At 49.5% G+C, this 24179-nt stretch overlaps 1 protein-coding gene across 6 annotated transcripts in view; it reads left to right on the forward strand.

Annotated features, from left to right (window-relative positions):
• Positions 1-24179, forward strand: part of Ralgps1 (Ral GEF with PH domain and SH3 binding motif 1) — a 234415-nt gene that overhangs the window by 182864 nt on the left and 27372 nt on the right. For all 6 annotated transcript variants that reach the window (XM_032902701.1, XM_032902700.1, XM_032902704.1 and 3 more), the window contains 3 exons: positions 16477-16614; positions 18496-18589; positions 22638-22705. In XM_032902701.1, the coding sequence (XP_032758592.1) occupies positions 16477-16614; positions 18496-18589; positions 22638-22705 (300 nt within the window). The remainder of the gene's footprint in view (positions 1-16476; positions 16615-18495; positions 18590-22637; positions 22706-24179) is intronic.

A 24179-nucleotide genomic window follows, 5' to 3' on the forward strand; every position in this document is an offset into this window, starting at 1 on the left:
GGCCATTTTCTGTCTCATCTAAGAATGTTAATGTCTCATATGTTTTGTGCCTGTCAAATGCCTTTCTTCATCAGACTGTTGGGATCAGGGGCCATGCCCTGTCTAGTGCCCCACCCCTATGTCTAGGATGTGAGAGGCACTCTATAATATCTGTAGTATCAGTACCCTTGCCCAGGGACAATGGACATCAACTGAGCTGTGTCCTTGCAGCTTCCCCTCTCCACAGTGGCCTGTCACTTACTCTCAGGCTCGTGGGCCTTTCCGATTGTCATCAGCTTCCCTGCCCCTGTGATCACTCTCTTCACCCCAAAACATCCTCTGATTGTGTAGCAAGGGTATCCTGATGACCAGTGTGGACAGCAGATCCTACTGGGACATCAGTGTGCTCTTAGGAAGGGAGGTAGAATGGGATAAAACTAGTGCTGGATAAATGGACAGAAAAATAGTATGGATTTCAAGGAGGTGCCTAGGAGGCCAGAGCCCAGGATTCAAGTGTCTTGGGTCACTGTCCAAGAAAATTGAGTTCTGGTACACAAGGGGAACAGATGTGGTTAAGCCTTCCAGTCTGCAGCCTGACCTAGCCAGTGCTGGCCAATGGCAGAAAAGCCAGAATACTAGTTTCTTCGGGCTCCCCCTGCTGGTTGGGTTGCAGTCCCTGCCCATAGGAGTGGTCTGGGAAGGAAGACCAGGCCTGGGCCATCTAGATCTGGTAGAGCAGAGGCTTAGTCCATAGTGGGAGAGGGTGGGACTCATGGAGATGGCCCACTGTACTGCCCCTGCAGCCACTAAAACTGGCTTCCCTAAAACTTCCTGGAAGGGATTTGCATGTATCCGTTCACTATGAAGAGAAATGGGGAGTTCCAACCCTCTAAGCCTGACAACCACAAATAAGTGAGTGCAGGTAGAAGAGACCTTCAGGACTTCACTGCTGAAAGAACAGAAGAAGATCTGCTCTGAGAAAGAGATCAGTGTTGATCTACCTAGACCTCGAAAAATCTGCTGCTCATTTCCCAGAGGATGCAGGGAAATTGATGACGGAGGCCCAGAACATGGGGTCGGTTACAGTCTCCATTGAGTCATGAATAAAGCTGACAGCCTTGTTATTTTTGGTGTACTTAAAGACTAGGCACCAAGTGGCCACAGATCTGTAAGTGTATTAGGGGAAATGGAAAATACTTTGGCGACTAAAGCAGCCGTCTGTGAGCTCACACTCTGGCTGGGATCCTGATGGCCTGGGACGTTCGGGGAGCCTTTCTGTGCACAGTAGCTGATCTCAGAGCCAGCACTGGAAAGACAAGCTTGGGAGTGTTTTGTTTGGCTCGTGGCAGCTGCCGTTCTACCCAGTGTAGGCGCAGGTTTCCGAGCCTTTCACTTTGGGAGCCATCTTCCATTTCCTTTGATGACGTTGGCACCTCTGGATACTCTTTATAACACTCAGAGAAGGGAGGGTGGTTAGTGTGAAGATGACAGGCCAGTGCTCCCTCACAGTGTGGCTGTGGGGTCGGGTGCCGGCAGGGGCAACTAGTTTCCTCCACCCTGCAGCAGCAGAAGAACCATGCATGCAAATAAAGCCTCAGATTTGGCTTCAGTTGGATCCAATTCTCTGAGCCCTATTCTGTGCACCTCAGAGGTGGATCTGAAAAATAGAGAAGTCAAGCTACACATAGCCTTGACCTGTGAACATGGTATCCATGCTGTAACAAAAGAAGGGGCAGTAAGCCCAAGGGCACAGGGACAGGAGTGGGGGAGGTGTCTTTGCATCAGCAGTCCATCTGGGCATTCTTGATTAAGGGTAGAGAGACTGGAGAGGCCACCCAGGGCAGCATAGGGAACAATAAAACTTCTCTCTCTACTGAGGAGGGAAACTCATGGGTGACTCTGAGGGGAAGGGGACAGTGTGCTGGGATTGGGAAAGATCTCAGGGTGCAGTGGATTGGCCTTAGATAGCCTAGATGCAGGCAGGTAGGGTAGAGATGAAGAAGGGCCCTGTGAAGAGACCATGGTCTGTGGGACCATGAAAGGCACCCTGGTTCCTGGTTGAGCTAAGGCTTGAAACCCTGGTGACCCTGAAGGGATGGTAGGCCCTTCCCCTGTTCCCAGCTACCAGGCCCCTGTCACTAGCCACAGACCCCCCATAGATTTGTGGCAATCAGTTATACAAGGGCAACACCCCAAGCCTCTCCACATGTAGAGGACTTGACCTGTGGTCATGGAGGCTCGAGACAGATCTCCATTATAATGAGGTAGCTAAAGGCCTGGACGACTGAGCCAATAAGCTTTCCTTCCCAGACATTTCTCCCTGCAAAGGGTATTTAATCTCAGGCCCACCCTGAGAAGTAGGGTACGGTTTTACTCATCCATTCTCCGCCATGACAATAAATGCCTTGAAACCATGGACTGCCTCTTTTCATTGGGATCTGCTGTGGGGAGCCATAGAGAAGGCCCTTGCCTATAGAGCCACTGTCTAATCTCTGGCAGAAGGCCTCTCTATGCTCCCAGAGCTGCTGTGCTCACAGCGGCCACCAAGCCCAAGCTCAAGCCTCAAGCCATCAAGCCAAGAGCTCTCCCCACAGGACCAGCCGGAGCTCCCTTCTTTTTCCCCCTTGGCGCCTAGATATCAGAAAGCCTGAGAACCAAACAGCCCCCACCTCCTTGAAGGCCCAGGGACCCCCAAGCCAGCTCCAGCTGTCCTGTGCCTCAGACTGTGCTTCCCCACCCCTGGAGCCATTTCCGGGGTCTTCCCTACAGCCCGACACCGGCCCAGTGACAGGTAGGGTAAGCACAGTGAACTCCTGCATCCAGCCTCCCTGAGTGGCCGAGCCCTGTGGCAGAGCAGATGGGGGACTCATAATCCTGCAGATGAATGTGCTCTTCCAGCTAAGCCTGACAACCAAGCCCTCAGCCAAGTCCTGAGGATGCTCAAAACTGCTGTTTGTTCCTTTATTGTTAGAGAGGAGGGAAGGAGGGAAGGAAGTGTTTCCTCGTGCAGGGAACTAGGATGCAGTTCAGATTTTGTAAAGCGTGTGCATTAATGAGGACACACCCTCCTTATTCTTCTTTCAAAGCTGCTCTGTTCTAACGATAGAGGAACTCAAGAATCATGGCATTTGGACATGAATGGCAGTTACTGACCTGCTGGTGAGATTGAGCCTTCCCATCTAGCAATAGAATTTATTTCATCACTTATTTACGTCTGATTTGATATCCTTGGAAGTCTTTATAAGACTCTTGATTTCTTTGAGAATTGCATATAGTATATTTTGCTGTTTACCTCCCTCATCCAGCTCTTCCCATATTTAACCCCACCTCCCACCCACCCAACTCTGTTATTTTTTTAACCCATCAAGTCCAGTTTGTGCTGCCTAACTAGTCTTGCATGTAGAGCCATCCAAGGGCCATGCCTTCATAAAGAAAACTGGCTTCCCACCTTCAGCAGCCATCAGTTGCTAATAACTCTTCAGCTAAGCCTGGGACTCAGTGTCTGTCTCCCACTCCACACTGGAACTCTCTGACTTGAACTCAGGCAGGTCTCTCGTGCGCTGTTACAACTGCTGTGAATTCATGTGTGAACGGCTCTGAGATGATCCCTGAGCTTAGGAAGGAGGGGTGTCTTAACAGGTACGCCATTTAGGACTGAGCACTCCATAGCGTCTTACTCTCTTCATGGTGACAAATTATGGGTCCCTGTTGGTTTTGATTTTCATTATGAAAGTTTGGTGTTCTCACCTAGGAAGTCAGATCCAAGGAGACATAAAAGACAGAAGGGGAACACACACCTATCTCTTAGCATGTGCACCCCAGCCATGTGGCACTCAGACAGCTGCCAACCTTTGTTGTTTCTCTTCGTCCGTGTGGTCCCAGGCATGGAACTCAGGTCTCAGGCTCCACAACAGGCATCTTCTACTGGGCCGTCTCACCACCCTCTACCTTTATTTCAATAAAATGGGTTACTCACAGGAGGAGTGATAAGCCTGGAAAATGTCACATTTAATTTTAATGATTTAGTCTAACTTTTCTATCTACTGTTTATGTGCAGGACCTATTCGTTTCTTTTGGGTTTACTTCGAAGTGTTTGATACTTTTTTGCTGATCTGTTTCTCCATTACGTTCTCCACATGACTGTTGGCATGTAAGGTACTGGTGTCTTAGTTTGAAGTTAACTCTACTATTAGGACTAATGGTTCTTCAGTTGGCTATCCTAGGTTATCTCATTGCATAACTGTTATAGTAGCTAATCATGTCGTCTGTAAACAGTGGCCCTGCTGTGTGCACCTTCGTTACTTCACATGCGCTGCTCTGTCTCATCCTGTTGACGTATGCATTTGATATGTGCAAACATGCTACACTTGCCCCACCTACTCAGACTCAATATCAGCGAGACTGTTTAGTTCTCTCTCTCTCTCTCTCTCTCTCTCTCTCTCTCTCTCTCTCTCTCTCTCTCTCCTGTTTTTGAGACAGGGTTTTACTCTGTAGCATTGGCTGTCCTCGAACACAATCTGTAGACTAGACTGGCCTCAAACTTGCAGGACAAGCTCTGTGTAGTTTTCTAATGCTCATCTCTCATCAACTTGAAGAAGTCTACTTTACAGTGCATTGCAGGAATGGAATTAAAGGTTCAAAACCATTTTAGCACCTCTCAAGAACACATGATACAATAAAATTGCCCTCTTGAAATAAACCTGTCTGGCTTAGTATTTTAGTATTTTGATTATTTTATTAACTTATTTGGAGATATTTTAATTCTTTTGCATGTATGTCGACACATGTTCATGTCAGTGTATGTGCATAGGTATGGGGGCATGCATGGTAGCTAGAAGTCATTATCAGGTGTCTTCCTTAAGTGCTCTCTACCTTGTCTTTGAGACAGGGTTCCTCCCTGAATGTGGAGAGGCATTTTAGCTCAGCGAGGCTGACCATCCAGTGCTGGTATTATAGACAGGGATCACCACACCCAATTTTAACCTTTTTTTTTTTTTTTTTTTTTTGCTTTCATGACAGTCATTTTATTGATGGAACAATCACCCAGCTCCTCTTTTCATTTCTTTTTTTATTAAATAATTTTTATGTTTTTAAACTATAATATATCATTTCCCCCTTTCCTTCCTTTCCTCTTTCTGACATCTCATGTACCCACCCTATGCACCCTCAAATTCATGGCCTCTTTTTCCTTAATCATTGTTTCTCTCTCTCTCTCTCTCTCTCTCTCTCACACACACACACACACACACACACACACACACACACACACAGTCTCTAAAACATACACATAAGTCGTGTTATGTGGACAGAGAAGGTGTTGTATTGGTGTGTGTGCATGTGTGTGTATGCATGTATACATATGTGTGTAGACACATGAATACAACCCCTGTTCAGTCTGTATAATGTTATTTGTATATGAATGTTTTAGGGGAATGATCATTTGGAACTGGATAACTATTCGGTTTGCTCTTCCCTTTGGAAGACTGTTTCTTACACTCTCAGCATTCCTTCCTTTCCTATAGTTCTTTATCTAGGGGCAGAGGCCTCATGGGCTTTCCCACTCCACGTTAGCATCTATTGGTGTCACCCTTGTTCAGACAGCCATGTTGGTCAGACATCCTGTATGTACAATCTCACAGCAAACAGTATAATCCTTTGGCTTTTACAGTCATTTTGCCCCTCTTCCACAGTGATCCCTGAGCCTCAGGTGTACAAGATGTATATGTTGGGACTATGTTCTAAAACTCTGAGTTTGCTTGGTGGTGAGCCTATAATGGTCTCCATCTGTTGCAAAGAGAAATTTCCTTGATGCAGGATGAGAACTGCACTTATCTATGGGTATAAGAATAAATATTTAGAATGCAGTTAGGGATTGTGCTGGTTTAGTAAAGTGGTGGTTGTGGTTGTGGATTCTCCTCTAAGAACCATGACTTAGCCCTGGGGAAGTTTCTAGTAATCAGGTGTGATTTCCATCTTGTTGAGCTGGCCCTAAGAGTAGCTAGAGAGCTGTTGGTTGACACCAAAGTGTGAGTCTCCTGCACCCTTAGGCTTGTCATGCCATGATGCTCACTATTGTGGCTCATAAGTGTCCCAGATGAGCAGGACTGTTGGCTGCTTAACTTCTTTGGAAGCTTGCATGGTGCCTTCTGGTACCAGGAAAGCTAGTCCTCAGGGAGGAGGCTTTCGAGTCAGATCCAGATCCTCTGGGTCCTGTGTCAAAACTCTATGGTGTTTTCAACAATAGAGGCTTCTCGTTCACCTCTGAGGGACAAGCAAATGTATCAGCAGTAGTCTATAATATTTTGGGAGTCTCTTGGACATCCTTGACCAACAACTCAAAAGGGCTTCTCATAGCTAGTGTTGGGGTTTCTGTTAGATGGTCTATGCTCTGTGGGAAGTGTTATCATCTGGTCTCTTATCATTCTTCACGTGGTCTCAATGGCCCCTTGTTGTACCAAATCGGCCAGGTTTTACTACAACAGACAAACCAGTCCTAAAAAAGAACTGCAGATAGTTTGCTTTCTGTTGGAGTAGTGTCCGGTTTCCTCTCATGAGGCTTGATGGATGAGTTTTATGAACCAAGTCGCTGTCATGCTTCTCAATGTTACCAACTTTCTCAATGTTTTCTCTTTTTTAGTTATTGAAAAGGTTTTTTTGGTTATTAAAAAGTTCACTGTATCTTCTTGACACAACTTAAAGAAGACAGCTGTTTCAAGTATTCATTTCCTCTATCTTGTTAGGTTTTTCCTTATTTTTGAGAGTTTATTTACCCCATCTCCTGCCTTCAACTCATCCTTTTTTCCCCTCCACAACCCCTTCCAATTCATGCAAGTTTTTAAAGTCACCCAGCAAGGCCATGTGGTGCTGCCTATGGGTGAGTGGGGCGGGCCACCCTCTGAAGCATGGGGAACAACAGAGACTATATCTTCAATAGAGAGCTCTTCTCCGTCCCCAGCAAGCACCACTGCCAGAGCTCCTCAGCGTGGTGTGGAGCCTGAGGTTATCTCCTTTCTGTGCCAGGATTTTGGCTGGCTTGATCTTGTGTTGTAGATGCCTCAGCTGCTGTGAGTTCATGTGCCATAGCTGTGTGGTCAGAAGTCAGAGTGGCATAGCCATGTATGTCAGAAGTCAGAGTGGCATAGCCATGTATGTCAGAAGACAGCTTGACACAGCCTGTATGTCAGAGGACAGTGTGGCACAGCCATGTACGTCAGAAGACAGCATGGCACAGCCATGTATGTCAGAAGTCAGAGTGGCATAGCCATGTACGTCAGAAGACAGCATGGCACAGCCATGTATGTCAGAAGACAGCGTGACACAGCCATGTATGTCAGAGGACAGCGTGGCACAGCCATGTATGTCAGAGGACAGCGTGGCACAGCCATGTATGTCAGAGGACAGCGTGGCACAGCCATGTATGTCAGAGGACAGCATGGCACAGCCATGTATGTCAGAGGACAGCGTGGCACAGCCTGTATGTCAGAGGACAGCATGGCACAGCCTGTATGTCAGAGGACAGCGTGGCACAGCCTGTATGTCAGAGGACAGCATGGCACAGCCTGTATGTCAGAGGACAGCGTGACACAGCCTGTATGTCAGAGGACAGCATGGCACAGCCTGTATGTCAGAGGACAGCGTGGCACAGCCATGTATGTCAGAGGACAGCGTGGCACAGCCATGTATGTCAGAGGACAGGGACAGCATGGCACAGCCATGTATGTCAGAGGACAGCGTGGCACAGCCATGTATGTCAGAGGACAGCGTGGCACAGCCATGTATGTCAGAGGACAGCGTGACACAGCCATGTATGTCAGAGGACAGCGTGGCACAGCCTGTATGTCAGAGGACAGCGTGACACAGCCTGTATGTCAGAGGACAGCGTGGCACAGCCTGTATGTCAGAGGACAGCGTGGCACAGCCTGTATGTCAGAGGACAGCGTGGCACATGTATGTCAGAGGACAGCGTGGCACAGCCATGTATGTCAGAGGACAGCATGGCACAGCCTGTATGTCAGAGACAGCATGGCACAGCCTGTATGTCAGAGGACAGCGTGGCACAGCCATGTATGTCAGAGGACAGCGTGGCACAGCCATGTATGTCAGAGGACAGCGTGACACAGCCTGTATGTCAGAGGACAGCATGGCACAGCCATGTATGTCAGAGGACAGCGTGGCACAGCCATGTATGTCAGAGGACAGCGTGGCACAGCCATGTATGTCAGAAGACAGCGTGACACAGCCATGTATGTCAGAGGACAGCGTGGCACAGCCATGTATGTCAGAGGACAGCGTGGCACAGCCATGTATGTCAGAGGACAGCGTGGCACAGCCGTGTATGTCAGAGGACAGCGTGGCACAGCCGTGTATGTCAGAGAACAGCGTGGCACAGCCGTGTATGTCAGAGAACAGCGTGACACAGCCATGTATGTCAGAGGACAGCGTGACACAGCCATGTATGTCAGAGGACAGCGTGACACAGCCATGTATGTCAGAGGACAGCGTGACACAGCCATGTATATTAGAAGACAGAGTGGCATAGTGCTTCCCTCTGTCTTCTCACTCTTACCATTCTCTCCACCCCTCTACACAGTGTGCCCTGAGCTGGAGAGGAGATGGGAGAGAGAACAGATACAGATCTTGTCGAGGACTGAGTACTTGGCCTCTCTCTTTTTCAAAACCTACCTGTACTGATTATTTGGGAGTTCTACACAGTGCATCCTGATCACCTTTACTTCCCAATCCTTCCAAGTCTGCCCCCTCAACCCTTGTGGCTCAAAAAAAAAAAAAAAAAAAAAAAAACAGAATTAAACAAAACAAAACCCAGCCAAGTCCAGTTTGTGCTGTCCATACAGTCCACACTCCTGGTGACCAGCCCTTCAAAGTGAGCCCTTCCCACCACCCACACCGTGCCAGAGCCATCTACTGTGGAGAGCCACACTTCAGCTTCCTCATCACCGTTTGTACAGTTCTCCTCCATGGCTTCCTTTTTAGGTTGTTTGTGTGTGTGTGTGTGTGTGTGTGTGTGTGTGTGTGTGTGTGTGTGTGTGTGTGTGTGTGTGTGTGTGTGTGTGTGTGTGTGTCTGTGTGTGTGTGTGTGTGTGTGTGTGTGTGTGTGTGTGTGTGTGTGTGTGTGTGTGTTTCTCTCAAATGTGAGTCCTAAGTCATCAGTATCACTGCAGAAGAAGTGTCCTTGTCCATTTCAGTCAGCAGGAACATGGTCCATGGACTTCTACTTGGTTTCTCATGACAACACTCATCATGGATATCCACCTGGCCTCCAGTGTCAGCACATGCCGTGGGCCTCGGCATGGTCTCCAGTGGCAGCATGGGTCATGGGCACAGTCCCCAGCAGTATCATGGCCTACAGATATTAACATGGCCTCAGGTGGCAGCACACACCAAGCATATCTGTGTGGCCTTCAGTGGTGATACAGGTTACAGACATCAGCATGGCCAGCTGCAGCAGGACCATGGACCCAGACGTCAACATGGCTTCAGAGGGCAGTGCAAGCCTCTCACATCAAGTACTTAGTGTCTTATTTTCAGCACTTTGGTGTTCTCGTCTCTCCAGTGATGCCAGCCCTCTTCAACAGAGAAGCTTTTGGACCAAGGCTGAGAGTAGCTCAGTCTGTGGGTGGAGCATAGGTATTTAGAAGGCGCCTTAAAAAGAGAACTGCAACTCTTTAACTTCTGCATGCTTGGAATCATACCCCTCATCCCTACTTAGACGCCAGTCTTCTTAAAATTTTATTTTCCCCTTAATCATACATATTAAAAACTTGACAGGTTTTTTGTTTTTTGGGGGTTTTATTTATTTTTTTTCTAAGACAGAGTTCTTCTGTATAGTCCTGGCTGTACTGGAACATGGCCTCAAACTCAGCGATCTGCCTGCCTCTGCCTCCGAGGGCTGGGACTAACGGTGTGTGCCACCACCATTTTTTTTTTTTTTTCAGAATTAAACATCACCTTTATTTGTCACTTCTGATTTAAAATTTTTATAGGTGAACAAGATGTCTTAGTGATGGGGTGGGGATTTAGCTCAGTGGTAGAGCGCTTGCCTAGCAAGCGCAAGGCCCTGGGTTCGGTCCCCAGCTCCGAAAAAAAGAAAAAAAAAAAAAAAAGATGTCTTAGTGAGGACAGGCACTTGCCACTAAGGTTGACCACCTGAGTTCCATCTCCAGACCCCATGAGGTGGGAGGTGAGAGCCTACTTCTGTGAGTTACCTTCGGTATGTGCACTGTAGTGTGTGTGTGCACACACACGCAGAAATACATAAACGTAATTTAAATTTTTAAAGTTTTCTGCTTTCCTGTTTTTATTTGTGCTCCTTTTGTTTTTCGATTTCTATAAAATAGTTTCCCTTTTTTAGTCTAAAGTGTTAAGTAAGTATTTGTAGCTACATTTCTTTTCCCTCAGTTATACAACTTTGCATCATATGTGGATAGTTTGTAATTTTATTTTTGTCTTCTCTGAACAATTTGGTGAGGTTTTTTTCTCTTTTCAGTATAGTTATTTTATAAAGTTTGTTTTCACTCCCAGGGCAGAGGAGGGAATGGAATTGCTCCAGACCCACTGAGCACATGGGTTCTGAGCGTGGGAGGTATGATTTCTCCCAAAGGAAAACGGGGCTGTTTCCAAGAGTGGGGAGCAGGGTGTTGGGCAGACCAACGCGTCAGCTTCTTTTCTTCCGCCAGTGAAGTTATTGAAGGATCAAGTGAGAAGTTTTTTTACACAGCACAGTGTCCAGCGCAAAACAAGCCCGATAACAGTAAACAGATGATGCCTCCCTCAGTCTGACATGCTCTGCCTCATGGCTCTCTGGGGGGCTTCTGGCTCAGCCACCAGCCCCCTCACACCTGTAGATCTCCTGAGGAAACCTAGGCTATGTCCTCATTTCACCTAGGGCGTCTGGAGGGGATGGGACTCTCTTGCACCCCAGGGTTTTGTCCTGGCTACAAGACTTTGCCCACGTGCATTTGCAATCACTAACGAGGCCATGTGCTCAAACCGGAAACCATGGGTTCTCCCCACCTGACACGTGACTGTCCCTTGCTGAGGGCCTGGGAAACATTTGTCTCTCTGGCAGTCAGAGGCCACAAACTTTCCATAAGGCTTAGACTTTAAGTAAGGGTTCATTCTGAAGTTCCCAGTTTGCATGATAGATGTTAATTGGCAGGCATTAATTAATACAATCATATCCGTCCTCTCAGGGAGCCAGGGCCGCCCGCAGACAGGGGGTCTGCTTGGTGTTGTCTTAGACCAAAGCAAACCACGCAGGCTCTAATGAGCAGGCACTCTGTTATTTCATTTGGTATTTACCAGGATGGTTTATGGGGTGGAACCACACAAGTGTAGCTCTGGGTGCCAGCTCCTCATTTCTGAATTCTGAAAGTCATCTTTTTAGGCAGAGCAAAAAGAGCATGGAAAAAAGTCTTTCATCTCAGATTTTGAAAGAGAAAATAGAAAGCGGTAAAGTGGAAAAGTGGCGCATTCTCCTGCCGGGCAGGTTTCTTTTCCCCTCGACCCAGCAGAATTTTCCATACTGAAAAGATAGCGGTGTGAGGAAAACCAAAACCAGACTGGGGCTGGAAGTGAGACAGGGTGGCTAGAAAGAACAAGGGCGCAGTGAGTCTTCCCTGGGCTTGTGGGGCGCTGGGCCAGCCGTGGGCCTTGGCTCAGCTGGGCTGCCTGCTCCTGGCTTGCAGACGCCTCTGCACTCCACCAACAGGGGTCCCCTCTGAAGGCATCTCCTTTGTCAGTGGGTTCAAAGTGGCACAGGACAGAAGTGGGGCTGGGGGAGCCATTTGCCTCAAAGGAGGGCTGGAATGGTTGTGTGATGTTGCTCACTGGCTACAGTGCCCCATGTGAGAGGCTGCAGCCACATGCCTCCCAGTCCCTACCCTGAGCACTGCTGTCAAGATAGGCCTGAATTCCCACCCTATCTACTCCTTTTTTCTCCTAAGCCTCAGTTTCTTAACAGAGTGTGGCCAATGAGAATAAAGGAGCCCTGAGACTAGCAGCACATCCCCCTCCCCCACCTGCATGATAGACAGTGACTATTCCCGTCACCTAAGCCTCCCTCACTGTGTCAGTACCTCACAGTCTAGCCTAGTCCCTTGGCACCACCCATCGCCACTGCAGCCAAAGCCAGTGGCTGGACCAATTACTGTCTGTGGTAGTAGGCCAACAGCACAGTGTCATCTGCTGCAGTCACTGTCTAAATAGGAACAGGAGCTGTACTATCCCAGGCCAGATGGGCTCCCAGCACTGGTCCAGCTACTGGGTGGTCCCGTACGGCTGGTGTCTGGGTACCTACCTTCCATGGTTATGGCAGTTGTAGCCAGACCATCCCTCCCATGGCTATCCCTCTGCTACTCCTTGTGGGTCTATGTGGCAGAGCTGGCAGGGCCCCCAGGTCTGGGTGGGCCACTGATGTAAGACCTGAGACTGATGTGCTCAGGCAGGCCTGGGATACGTAAGAGGAGGGAGGAGCCACAGCCTCCCTCTAAGCCCCTCTGGAGAATGTTAATCCCAAAGGAGAAATGAGAAAGAGCCGGAGCCCAGGCAGCCATGCCATGGTTCAGCTGCCTCACTGGCTTCCAGGTACTCCAGGCAGCCTGTTGCAGTGTAACCAAGACTAACAATGTGGAAGCTGGCCAGAGCTGTGTGTGGATCCTGCCTTGGACCCTCAAGAGAGGAATGCAGCCTCTTCTAGCTTCTGTGCCTTTGTCGGTAGAAGAGGGACCATGGTTTCCTGATGTCTGCATTGTCCTTACACAACAGTCTGACCGCATCTTCAGTTTAGGACCAGGATGTAGTAAGTGCTTAGTAACCCTGAGTCAGTGCCATCCTTTTTTTTTTTTTTTGCACAGGGTCTCATTAGGAAATGTGGTGAACAAAGTTAGAGCTTTGTGCGTGCTAGGTAAGCTCTCTTCCAACTGAGCTGTGGCTCCAGCCTCAGCCCCGTCTGACCGTCTCTTGAGTTGATACCTTTCCTCACCTGCGAAGTGAGTGATGAGAAGCATCTCATCAGGTTGTTGTCTGGGTTAACACAGACACACCCTTCATTCTCACAGTCTCCTTTTCCCTCATGGGGACTCGCACCCACAGCAGAGAGACCTGCCCCAGGCCTTGACAAGTCAGCTGTCAGGATTCAAGGGACATGAACAAGCCTCTGGTTTACGTTGTAGGCACAGATGTGTCCCCTGTGGTTGGCTGGTACAGCACAGAAGAGGCTTCCCTGGATCCCTGCACTGCTTGCAGTAGTGCACCATTTCTGCAGCCATGTTTGTTGAGGGAGTACAAAATTGTGAATGTCTTGCTGCCCAGCTTCACAAGACTCAGTCCCCAGTCACTTACCCTGTCCTTACCACTGTGACATGAGTCTAGCTACTCAGGGTCTGAAGTGCAGTCAGATGCTAGAGGCTGGGTGTTTTACAGAAGGGACTCCGGAGCTGACTGTCTTATACAGTAACAAGCCCCTGCCCCTCCCCAGGGTACGCTGAACTCCTCTGGCCTTGGTTTGTAGAGCACTACTCAGGAATGAGGCTCGGGCCACACAAGGGAGTCTCGAGGTAGAGCTGAGTCTGAGCAAGGGCCGCTCTGCTCTGGAGGCCGGCATGATGGATACGGGAGCGGCAGCCTGGCAGAGCTGATGTAGATCTTAGCTCACAGTAGTGAGACTGTACAGCCCTTCATCTCTTCAGTCTCCTTCTCCCAGGGGTGCTGGTCTAGAAGGGTCAGGGCTTCCCAGCGGACCCTAGGAAACCTCAGTCCCCACCTCCTGCCCTGCTCCTGCTGAGCTGCTGCTGGCCTCTGAGTCAGCCAAGCTGGAGTCTGCATCTGGAACCACCCCACCCCATGGCCCGCATCCCTCCACCCCCACACAGCACTGGGGGATGCTTTTTGTTGTGGTCTCAGACATAATGGGGTTTTCAGGATTGCCGTGAGTCCTCAGGGAGGCAACTGAGTTACACTTAAAAAAAAGAGCAGGAAGAGCTAAGCTCGAGAGAAAGAATGAATCTGTGAACTCAAACCCACCACACTTAGGATGTGTATTCAAGGGAAATTAATATTAATTATTAAAATTTGGAAAACAGTACACCAGAAGGAAAGGAAACGGACAGGGGCCCTGTAAGGAGCCAGCAGATGCTTCTGTGATTTAACGGTTTCCCGGAACAATGCGAAGCTATTTTAAAAGCAGACGAGTGACTCATTGTACCCAGCACCCGAGCAAGCGAGCGAGCGAGCGATCGAGCAAAGTCCTCCCTGGTGGCAGGAAGCCTGAGATAGAGGAGGAAGCTGAGGTTCCACTCCCATCTCTGTCACTTACTAGCTGTGTGACCTTAGCCAATTTCACATCCTCTCTGAGCTTCGTTTTCCTGCTTTACACAGCGGGAGTTTGGAAGGATAAGTAGGAAAATGAGCGTGTGCCTGGCATGGTGGCGCACACCTTTGATCTCAGTACTTGGGAGGTAGAGGTACGTAATATTTGGTCTAGGCTAGTTCCAGGACAGCCTGGTCTACATAGTAAAACCTTGTCTCAAAAAACCAAAAAAGAAAAAGAAAAAAAAAGTTCTTATTGTTTCTTCAAACAGATTGTCTGTTTTTATATATTATATCACAATTATGTAATATATAAAAGTATATACAATGAATGTAAATTATAATTATATGGTATTACATTTGCAATTTGTAATATTTGACATTTGTCAGGATTTAGTATACAATCATTTTGATAAAGTTAGTCTAAAGCTAGCACCATTTTCTGAGAATGAAGGTTTCTTTAGGATTTACTACATTTAAAGTCATTAAATATAGAAAGTGTACATTTTTCAAAGATTTATTTTTGTCATATTAAATAAGATGTGTGTGTATAATGTTGGGACGTGTGCATCTGTATACAGGTGCCCACAGAAGCCAGAGGCACCAGCTTCCCTCTGGAGCTAGAGTTACAGGCAATTGCAACCTGCCAGTCGTTAAGTTGGGTCCTCTGCAAGGATAGTGCACTCTCGTACCCGTCTCTCCAGCCCCAGGAAATCAGGTCCCTGCCTGCAGCGCCAATCAAGTGCGGAGCTTCCAGCACTGTGCCTCTTGTAGGGATCGACTGCTGGTTAGAGCCGTGGGGCAGGTCTTCCTTAGCTCAGATCTGTTTTCACCTAGACGTTTCTTATGTGCACACTTCCCAATGGCAGCATTTTTCTGTGCTTCATTCCTAGAGGAGATTATACGGTCAGAGGATGTGGGGACAGTGGAGTTGAGTTTTGAATTTACTGAGCTCTCTGTATGGTGTAGCACACCACGAGTTGTGGCCTTGTTTGTTTGTTTGTTTGTTTGTTTGTTTTTGTTTTGCGTTTGGTTTTTTTTTCTTTTGTTTTTGAGACAGTTCCCTGTGCAGCCCTGGCTGTCCTGGAACTCACTCTGTAGACCAGACTGGCCTTGAACTCAGAGATCCACCTGCCTTTGCCTCTAGAGTGCTGGGATTAAAAGGGTATGCCCCCACTGCCGGGGGAGTTGTAGCATTTTGTAATTTCACTTTTTATCCCTGGTGGTTTCTTGCTTTATGTGTTAAAATGTGGTGTTGTTCCGTGCATACAGCTTTGGAGTCATTACACCTTCCCCATTGGTACGTCTTCATCCACATCAGACGTTTCTCTTCATCTTGATCATCTTGTCTTCAATTGTACTGTGCATGGCTTCTCCTGTCCAGGCCCTTGTGCGTTATACATCAGCATTGCTCGTGGAGCTCCATGAAGGACTCGAGTTGACCTCTCTTTACTGTCTCCAGAGAGTCTGTAGTGTAGCTTTGCCGTCAGCTAGCTGATAGCCATGCAGAGGCTCAGCCAAAGCCAGGCCCTGCCCTGCCCCCTCTTCCCCACCTGAATTGTCTGGGAGCCCCCATTCCCATCCCAACCCTGCTCATCACCGGCCCTCAGAGCCCTGGTTTGCATCACATCTTATTTCTTGGTAAGCGTCTTAGAAGAAATCTCTGCCTGGTGCTGTCTTTTGTTTTTTAGTTTTTGATGTTTTTTTGTTTTGTTTGTATAGAGAAATATCTTATTCTTAACTTCTTCTGTCCTTTCATAATTCACAGTTGTATGAATGTGTGCACATGTGCAGGGGCAGACAAATAACTGAATAAATGATTAAAACCAGCAAAAGTTGCTCTCCTGGGCATGGCAGCTTAGACTTGGTTATTAAACTTCACCAGTCATTAAAAAATAGGCTGTTATTTTCCATTTGGATTACAGGTAAAAGACCTTATTGAAGAGTATGCAAATCAGACAGGCTAGAGTCTGCCAGCATTGTGTCCATTTCGGCCATTGCTCAAATGTTTGGTGCATAGTTGCGCACAAAGAACGAGTTAGACGTAGAATTCAAGTCCGAACAGCATGCCGCACCTCCACATGTTGCTCTTTATGCCTTCTTGCTGCGGAGTCTATAACACTAGGGTTTGTAACGTGTCCTACCGTAATTCGGTGTCTTCTTTAATCCTAGGAATCTACCTTCTGGACTTGATCTACATTGATTCTGCATACCCTGCCTCTGGCAGCATCATGGAAAACGAACAAAGATCCAACCAGATGAACAACATCCTCCGAATCATTGCCGATTTACAAGTTTCCTGCAGCTATGGTTAGTACCTTACTGCTAGAATTGTAATGTCTTGTGCGGTTGCAGTCTCAATGCAGCACATTGGCCAGAAAGCTTCAAGAACCAGGTTAGGCCCACAAAGCCCCATTGGGATATCTTGAGCTTTAGGCCTTTTATGCATTTCCAAAGATCCTTAGTTAGACACGAGGAGCATGGTCCAGTAAGTGGCATGACCCCGGTCTGGCTGACTCTGAGTCATTTATCCACAAGAAACCTGGTGGGAAGCTCCCAGACAGCTCTTCAAGTGCATTTGGGTCCAGATTCCTTCTTCTTGTGGTTCTTTCCTGTGAGTCCTCCCACAGGCTCTGCACTAGCCTGGCAGAGATGAGGAGGAGCTGACAAGGTAGTTTGTCAGGCAGATTTGTAAGGGACACACACCGCTTCTGCCACAGGAGGCTAGGCCATGTAGTCTAGCTGTGGGCCTAAGTGGAATGGGGTAATGGTGTGGTGAGCGACGGGCCAGGCTCTGCTGCACGTGACCAGATGACAGAGGGACAGCAGGGCAGCAGCTGCCTGGAATATACAGAGAAGCTCATCGGAGACTTCCTATAGCTGCAAAGTCAGAATGCCATCCACAAAGGCACCGATTTTATACAAGACTGTGACCTTGGTGTGAGGCTAAACGTGAGTCAGGTGCCCTAGTCCTTTGTGGGAGGGAACAGCGACCCAGGCAGGGGTCTGCAGTGGCAGGGAGAGTGAGGAACAGAGCTGTAAGCCGGCCTACACCACACACCAGGTGGGCATGAGAAAAGAGAGTCCTACCTGTCACACAGGGTGTGAGACAGTCAGCCACTTCCGCTTGGGAGGACCACAGGGAATCCACAGGTCACCTCATCTCAGGGCAAGATAGGTCCATAGTGTAGGGCAGCTCTCCTCTGAGGCCTGCACTCCCATTGGCATGCTTGTTCTGGGGCTTTCAGACACCCTCATCATTGCCGTAGACCAGCAAAGCTGCCGGCACACTCGGCCTTGGAGTCACACCAGGGAGCAAGTCTCAGTGCCCGTCTTGAAGTCACTTCCTCTTCTCCGTGGATTGCTCACACATGAAAAGAGAGCCAAACATGGCACCTGGCCCTCAGCCTGGCCCAGAATTTCTGAATTCTACCCAGAGAAAATGTACTCATGTCACAGTGCTCTGGACTTGTATCGGGCGTCACCAGCTCAGACACAGGTGTCACTGTCCTCATGTCAGAGATGAGGACAGCAAGGACTTGGAGGAGCCTAGAACCTGCAGATTGAAGCCCCTGCTGCTCTCCAGGACTTCTGCTTCTCCACAGCCTCTCTCCTTCCATGGCCGCCCCCTTCTCAGAAATGCAGTGACAGGGATGGCTAAGGAGAGAGCAGTGGCGAGGCCTAGTCGCTCCAGGAAGGCCGTGACACAGTGTGGCACAGCCTCACAGGCTTGAGTAGAACCTTGCCTTGCCACCACTCACTTCACCCACTGCCGCCATCACTCCTTGTGTGGTAGGAGCAGCCTTTGTCCAACACAAGCCAATGTGAAGTCTGGAACAGACTCTGTCACCTGGCACAGAACCTACCTTCTGGGACGGACTTCCGTACTGGCTGGGCGGCATTCATGGCACAGAAGGAGAAACCTAGTGCTGTCACTGGAGATCTATCTGGGCTCAGACACATGATTCTGGTGTGTTCTGAGGGCCAGGGCCTCTTTCCCCAGCCTTAGCGTCCCTCTCTTTCTCCCAGCTAAGTGCTGAGGTCATTCTCCACAGGGGTGGAATTCAAACCTGACCCCACTCTAGGTCCAGGCCCCCAGGACAGTGACCCAGCCTCAAGATCCCAGTGTGTCTTGTCAGTGTTCCCTGGGCTGGGCGGTCAGGCCTCTGAGTTTTGTTCTGACTTTTGCAGATCACCTCACTACCCTGCCACACGTGCAAAAGTACCTGAAGTCTGTGCGCTACATTGAGGAGCTCCAGAAGTTTGTAGAAGACGATAATTACAAGTGAGTCCTCGTCTGTCCTGAGAAACCTGCCTGTCCACTCTTGTTCTTAGCACCCAGGTGCCTGCAGGTGACCTGGTGCTGACTGGGACTGGGAGGTGACCTGAGAGTTTCCATCCTCCCCACACCAGGCCCCAGAACAGTCGTCTGCACAGCCCTTGATACCTGCCTTTGCCCCAATCCCTCAAGCCCCACAACTGAGGAAGGTGGTATGTTCACTTTCCCATGTGGCCTGGGAAACACATGTGGACTCCAAAGCCATGCATGACAGGCTCTCAAGCAAACCCTTGGCGCTGGACAGAAGGTCAGCTGATCATATCTTTAGGCCAGCGTTCCCCAAGGTCCTGTTTCACAGATGGATGATACAGGCAGTCCCTGGGCCTCTCGGCTCTCTATAGGACTCTCCATCTGGCTCTAGCCAAGGGCCCCAGGCACAGTCTCTGTGCTTCTATGAATAGATATACTTCTCGGAAAAACTGTAAAGGGCCAACGCATCCTCTTTCTGCCCTGCTCCAATCTGCAGGTCTCCCTTCGTTGATGGCACCTCAGTGTGCACCCTGCATTGCTTAGGATCTGAGGGAAGAGCAGGGTTTAAGTCAATTCTGGTTGCCCATCTTAGCTGGACATACTCTCCACTCAGTGCTTTCTCTGACCTACATCAAAGCAAATCTCAGCCATCTTGAGATTGATCACTGGCCACCTGAATGTCACTGTCACAGAATCTCTTTCATATCCCATCTCACTTGCTGCTTCAGTACGCTGTGTGTCCCTCACTCCTCTTAGCTAGTACTGCTTAATCCCTTGCAGCTCTGTGTCGAAAGCCTGATCTTGTGTCATCTCAGTACATGAAAGTGACCCAGAACCATGGCCACCAGTCTCTTAACAGATTTGGGAACCATTGTTCAGGCATCCCCACCTGGCCAGTGCAGCAGCAGTGGCTCAAAGCTCTAGCTATGGTTCCAGGTCATGGGGTACCCTCCCCCCACTCCCTGTCTTTGGGTACAGACATCCTGCCCTCCCTGTTGCTATCCCAGCATCCATCAAAATAAAGAACAGTGTAGAGGTGTGTGTTAGCTCATGGCGATGGGAGCACGGATGCGGGCCAGAGGTCACGCTCACTCTGCATCTGTCACAAACAGAGCTCATTTTATTTACAAAGTGTTTGCTGTTCCTGAAGAGTGGCCTGGAGTGCGAAATTATTCCCACTTAGGTTCGAGTATAATGTTTTCCATTCATGTTCCAGTCTTGCTGTTAAAGAGACAGTAGTTTTTCATTAACACTAATATGCTTTAAGGAGGAAAATGGCCTATAAATACTTGTGAACATGAGACAACCCTTGGACAAGCTGCAGATTCTGAGCAATTGCTCTTTCCATTCTGAAGAAGTGGAGCAGCACCCCCACCCCACCCCACCCCACCCCTCTGTGCTAAACAACAGCCAGCCGGGTGCTCATAAAAAGGCTCTTTGTCGGCCAAGCTGGTTGAACCAGGGAGGAGGGCTGCCTTTCTGCCCCCAGCATGGAAGGCCCTCTTTCTAAGGAGGTCCTGTTTCTAAGTGGCAGGACGAGGGCAGGAGGTGTGATCCTGTCAGAGTACCAACTCACACCTAAAGGTGGCCCCTCAATGTCAAGGATGCAAGACCTGAGGACATCAGTGACCTTGCTCCTCTGACGCCTGGCTAGCATCTGCCTTGCCAGTTCTCTACCAAGAGGCCCAGCCAGTGTCTTCTTCTCCATGTTAATCTCTCATCAGTTTAAGGGAAATGACCCAAGTTCCCACACTTAGACAGCATGGCCAGCATGAAGGGAGCGGGGATTTGAGCACTTGACTGTGCGTGGGAACTTTATACACAGAGAAGGGTGGGTAAACCGGAGTGCAAGGACAGGGTCTCCTCAGTGAGGTCACACCACTCTCCTTGCCAGGGAAGGAGTGATGACTCTACGTAAATATTTATTTTCTGGGACTGCAGAGAGAGCTCAGTGGTAAGAGGCCTACTCTTTCAGGGAACCTGTTTTAGTCAGAGTTTTCTATTGCAGTGAGACACCATGACTAAGAGGCAAGCTGGGGAGGGAAGGGCTTATTCAGCTCACACTTCCACACTGCTGTTCATCACCAAAGGAAGTCAGGGCAGGAACTCACACAGAACAGGAACCTGGAGGCAGGAGCCGAAGCAGAGGCCATGGAGGAGTGCTGCCTACTGGCTTGCTTCCCATGGCTTGCTCAACCTGCTTTCTTCTAGAACCTAGTACTACCAGCCCAGAGATGGCTTCACCCACAGTGGGCTAGACCCTCCCCATCAATCACTAATTAAGGAAATTCCCTACAGCCAGAGCTTACGGAGGCGTTTTCTGAACTGCCGTTCCCTCCTTTCAGATAACTAGCTTCTGTCAAGTTGACGTAAGACACAGGGTACAGTTCCCAGCACCCACATCAGGCAACTCACATCTCCCCGTAATCCCAGCTCCAGAGGGTCCAGCAACTTCTCCTGGCCTCCTCAGGCACTTACACACACACACACACACACACACACACACACACACACACACACACGCACTCAAAATTAAAATAAAAATTCTATTTCCTAAAACAGCTTTTGTAAGAATCATAGAATGATCTGGGAAAACCATGAGAAGCTCGAGTATGGGTGTTCCCTGTGGCCAGGTCACTACTGTGACTGCAGGCTGCCTCAGATTAGAGAAAGGATGGGCTGGCCCTGCCCCCACTTGGGCTCCACCAGCCTCCAGGTTCTCATTAGTTGTTATGTTTGGACCCCACCCTCCAAGTGCATAACATGGAAACCACACTCAAGAACCACAGTCCTGCAATCCTGTTTGTAATGGAATTCCATTCTTAGCACCTGTTGCTCCCTGGAGCCATTCATTGTGTGAAATCCATCCCTTGCTTAACTGGGTTCATCGGAAGCTGGGCCCTCCTCCCTTGGCGAGCTGAGCGTGGCTTCGTGCTTTCCCCCTGGCCTGTAGATTTGGTGGCCTCCTGACACTGGGTGCTGCTGCTGAAGAACTCTGAAGCCTGCCCCAGTTTTCCTCTTGCTCTGCCAGGTGGGTGAAGAAGTCCATGAAACTCAGAAGCTCAGCCAGAGAAAGCCTCAGAGAGGAGGGCCTTTCCCAGCTGCCCCAATCGCACAGTGTGCCTTCCCCACTGCAGACCAGCCCCACAGGTTATACCTTCAAGTTCTTCCACAGCCATTCTTGGCTTCTGCCTCCCAGAGCCCCTATGATCATGCTCTCTGCCTTCCTCCTCTTCCTCCATGAGCTGCTTCCCAGCAGTCCCCGAGGGGTCTGTTTCCTGTGAGGTGTTCAGCCAGCCTGCTCTGGTTTCCATTCTTGGTTTGGTTCCACGTCCCTAGTCTCCCGCTTCATCTGCTTCCTCTTTCTCGTCACCTTGGTGTTCAGGTTTTATTGAACTCAGCTCATGTTCTTACAGGCCCCTCCTCGGTTCAGAGGCCATCTCCTGAGGAACCTGGGGGTCACTACTTTTCTCTTTCCTTCTGTGAGACAAGGTCTGAGGTGTTGCTGGACCACTGTCTTGCTACCATTGAGAGACTCTTGACCGGCTTTCCTCCCATGTGTGCGGAAGAGCTGGAGGTTGGTTCCTCTCCGGCTGTTGGAAGGTCCAGGACCACCTAGCATTCCCTTTCCCACAAGGAGGCAGGAGGGTCCCTTCTTCTCCATGCCACAAAAGGACATCCTCACACTGCAAGTCTGGTCCCATGGAGCCTGCTTTCCATCCTAGCATCCCTGCCTGCCACCCACTAGTGCCATGAACTTGGCTAAGGAAGCCGCATGGCCTTTCTCCTTGCTTTCCTAGGCTCTAAAACATGCTTCAGTGGGAGTTGTAGGTACATAAGCAAGGGCCTTGGGAGGCATCAGAAGGAGGAAGAGTTGTGACCCGAAGCAGATTTCACAGTATGCCTGAGTTCTGTGACTGATATACGCATGGACAGCCACCCTCGCCCTGACAAAGCTGCCAGCCCTCCCCAATCCCATGGTAGACCCAGGCCTCTCTGACTTTGTGAAAATCTTTGGTTTCAGGTTGTCACTCAGAATCGAACCAGGAAGCAGCTCTCCAAGACTAGTCTCTTCCAAGGAAGATCTTGCAGGTATCATAGCTCCTCAAATAGTACAAAACTGCTCACCGCCTAGACAGGTGCCAAGATAGGCCCTGCATGGAGCCCAAGAACACAGTTGGGTTCACTACATGGCAGGCTCAACTGTCCCTGTTTACAGCACCTTCCACCACCCTACCAGACTCCTAATAATGTGGGACCCCCAAAAGATCAGATCCCCAACTTAGAAGCATGCACAAGGTGATCTCTCCTAGACCACTTTGACCCTTGTCCTTCAGCCTGCCCCACACTTGGAATTATGTGTCCCAAAGGGGGGTACCTAAGATGTACCAGATACATTTCCTCTGAGGGAAACACAGTGTCACCAGCAGTGGGATCCTAGGGATCTGCTGTCAAAGCAAGGCTCTAGCTTCATCTCTGTGTTTCTGGTCCTCCATAGCCTTATCTACAGGTGAGAGTGAAGACTCTATTGGTCTTAGAATGTTGTCCTGATGCTGGGTGAGCACAGGCCTGTCTTGTGCTCTGCCCATGCCTGTTCACTGTCAGAATATGCTCAGTGTCAGCAGCTTGGTTGTTGCTGTCCTAACGGTGGCTTCTTAGGACTCTTAGGGCTGGGGGCTGATCAGCATCGCTGTCTGGGGAGCCCTGTGGGCACCTGTCCTTGAGAGCAGCTCCAGTGTGGGCTGACTGCTGACTCTGCACAACCTTCTGGAAAAGTGCTGAGCCCAACAGTTCCTGCACTGCAGAGGAAGCTCAGCTCACAGAAGTGTTTTCCACCAACTTTCCAATCCCTGGCTTCAGCCTCAAAGCAGGATGTCAGGGTTTATGTTGATCACCAGAGAGCCAGTGACTTTCTAGAAAGCTCATAGCCATTCAGTGACTCAGGTCCCCCCCTTTGAAGTGTCAGAGGAAAGATAAGAAGCCCTGCTGCAGCATGGGTTGTGGCATAGCAGGGCTCCCACAGAGGGTGGCCGGAGGGTCAGCTCCAAGGGAGCCTTCTGGGCTCTGGCACTTACTGAGCTGCGTGGCAGGAACTCCACAGGACTGAGGGACAGGAATGTGCCTCTTGCAGTCCCAAGAATGGAAGGAACGTGGCCTCCCCCTGTTCCTCAGGAGGGGCTAGGCTCCAGCTCAAAGCTGTGCCCAGCAGTTAGGTACCCCCATACTTGCCAAGGAAAAGCCTTTAGATGTGCACCTTCGTTTGCACAAGGCTCTTAGGCTGCAAGTCTGTGTGTAACAAACACTCAAGGTCAGCTGTGGTGAAGATGAGCGATGGAGGGCTTTCCTTATGCAAACTGCCTAGAGTGCTCCACAAAGTCCTTGACTGCTCAGGGAATGGCAGGGTCTCTGACTATCTCTCCTTGGACCCAGACCAGCCTCAGAGGAAGGCTGAGGTGAGGCTGCCTGGCTTTGGAGGCTGGCTCATGGAGAAGTTACCTCATAATTTTCTGGGTACCTGGCAGGGGCCTCAGCCTCCCGGAGCTTGTGTCTTAGTTGGGGAGACAGG

This window comes from Rattus rattus, chromosome 5, assembly GCF_011064425.1.
Source record: "Rattus rattus isolate New Zealand chromosome 5, Rrattus_CSIRO_v1, whole genome shotgun sequence".
In the NCBI taxonomy this organism is placed as follows: Eukaryota; Metazoa; Chordata; class Mammalia; order Rodentia; family Muridae; genus Rattus; species Rattus rattus.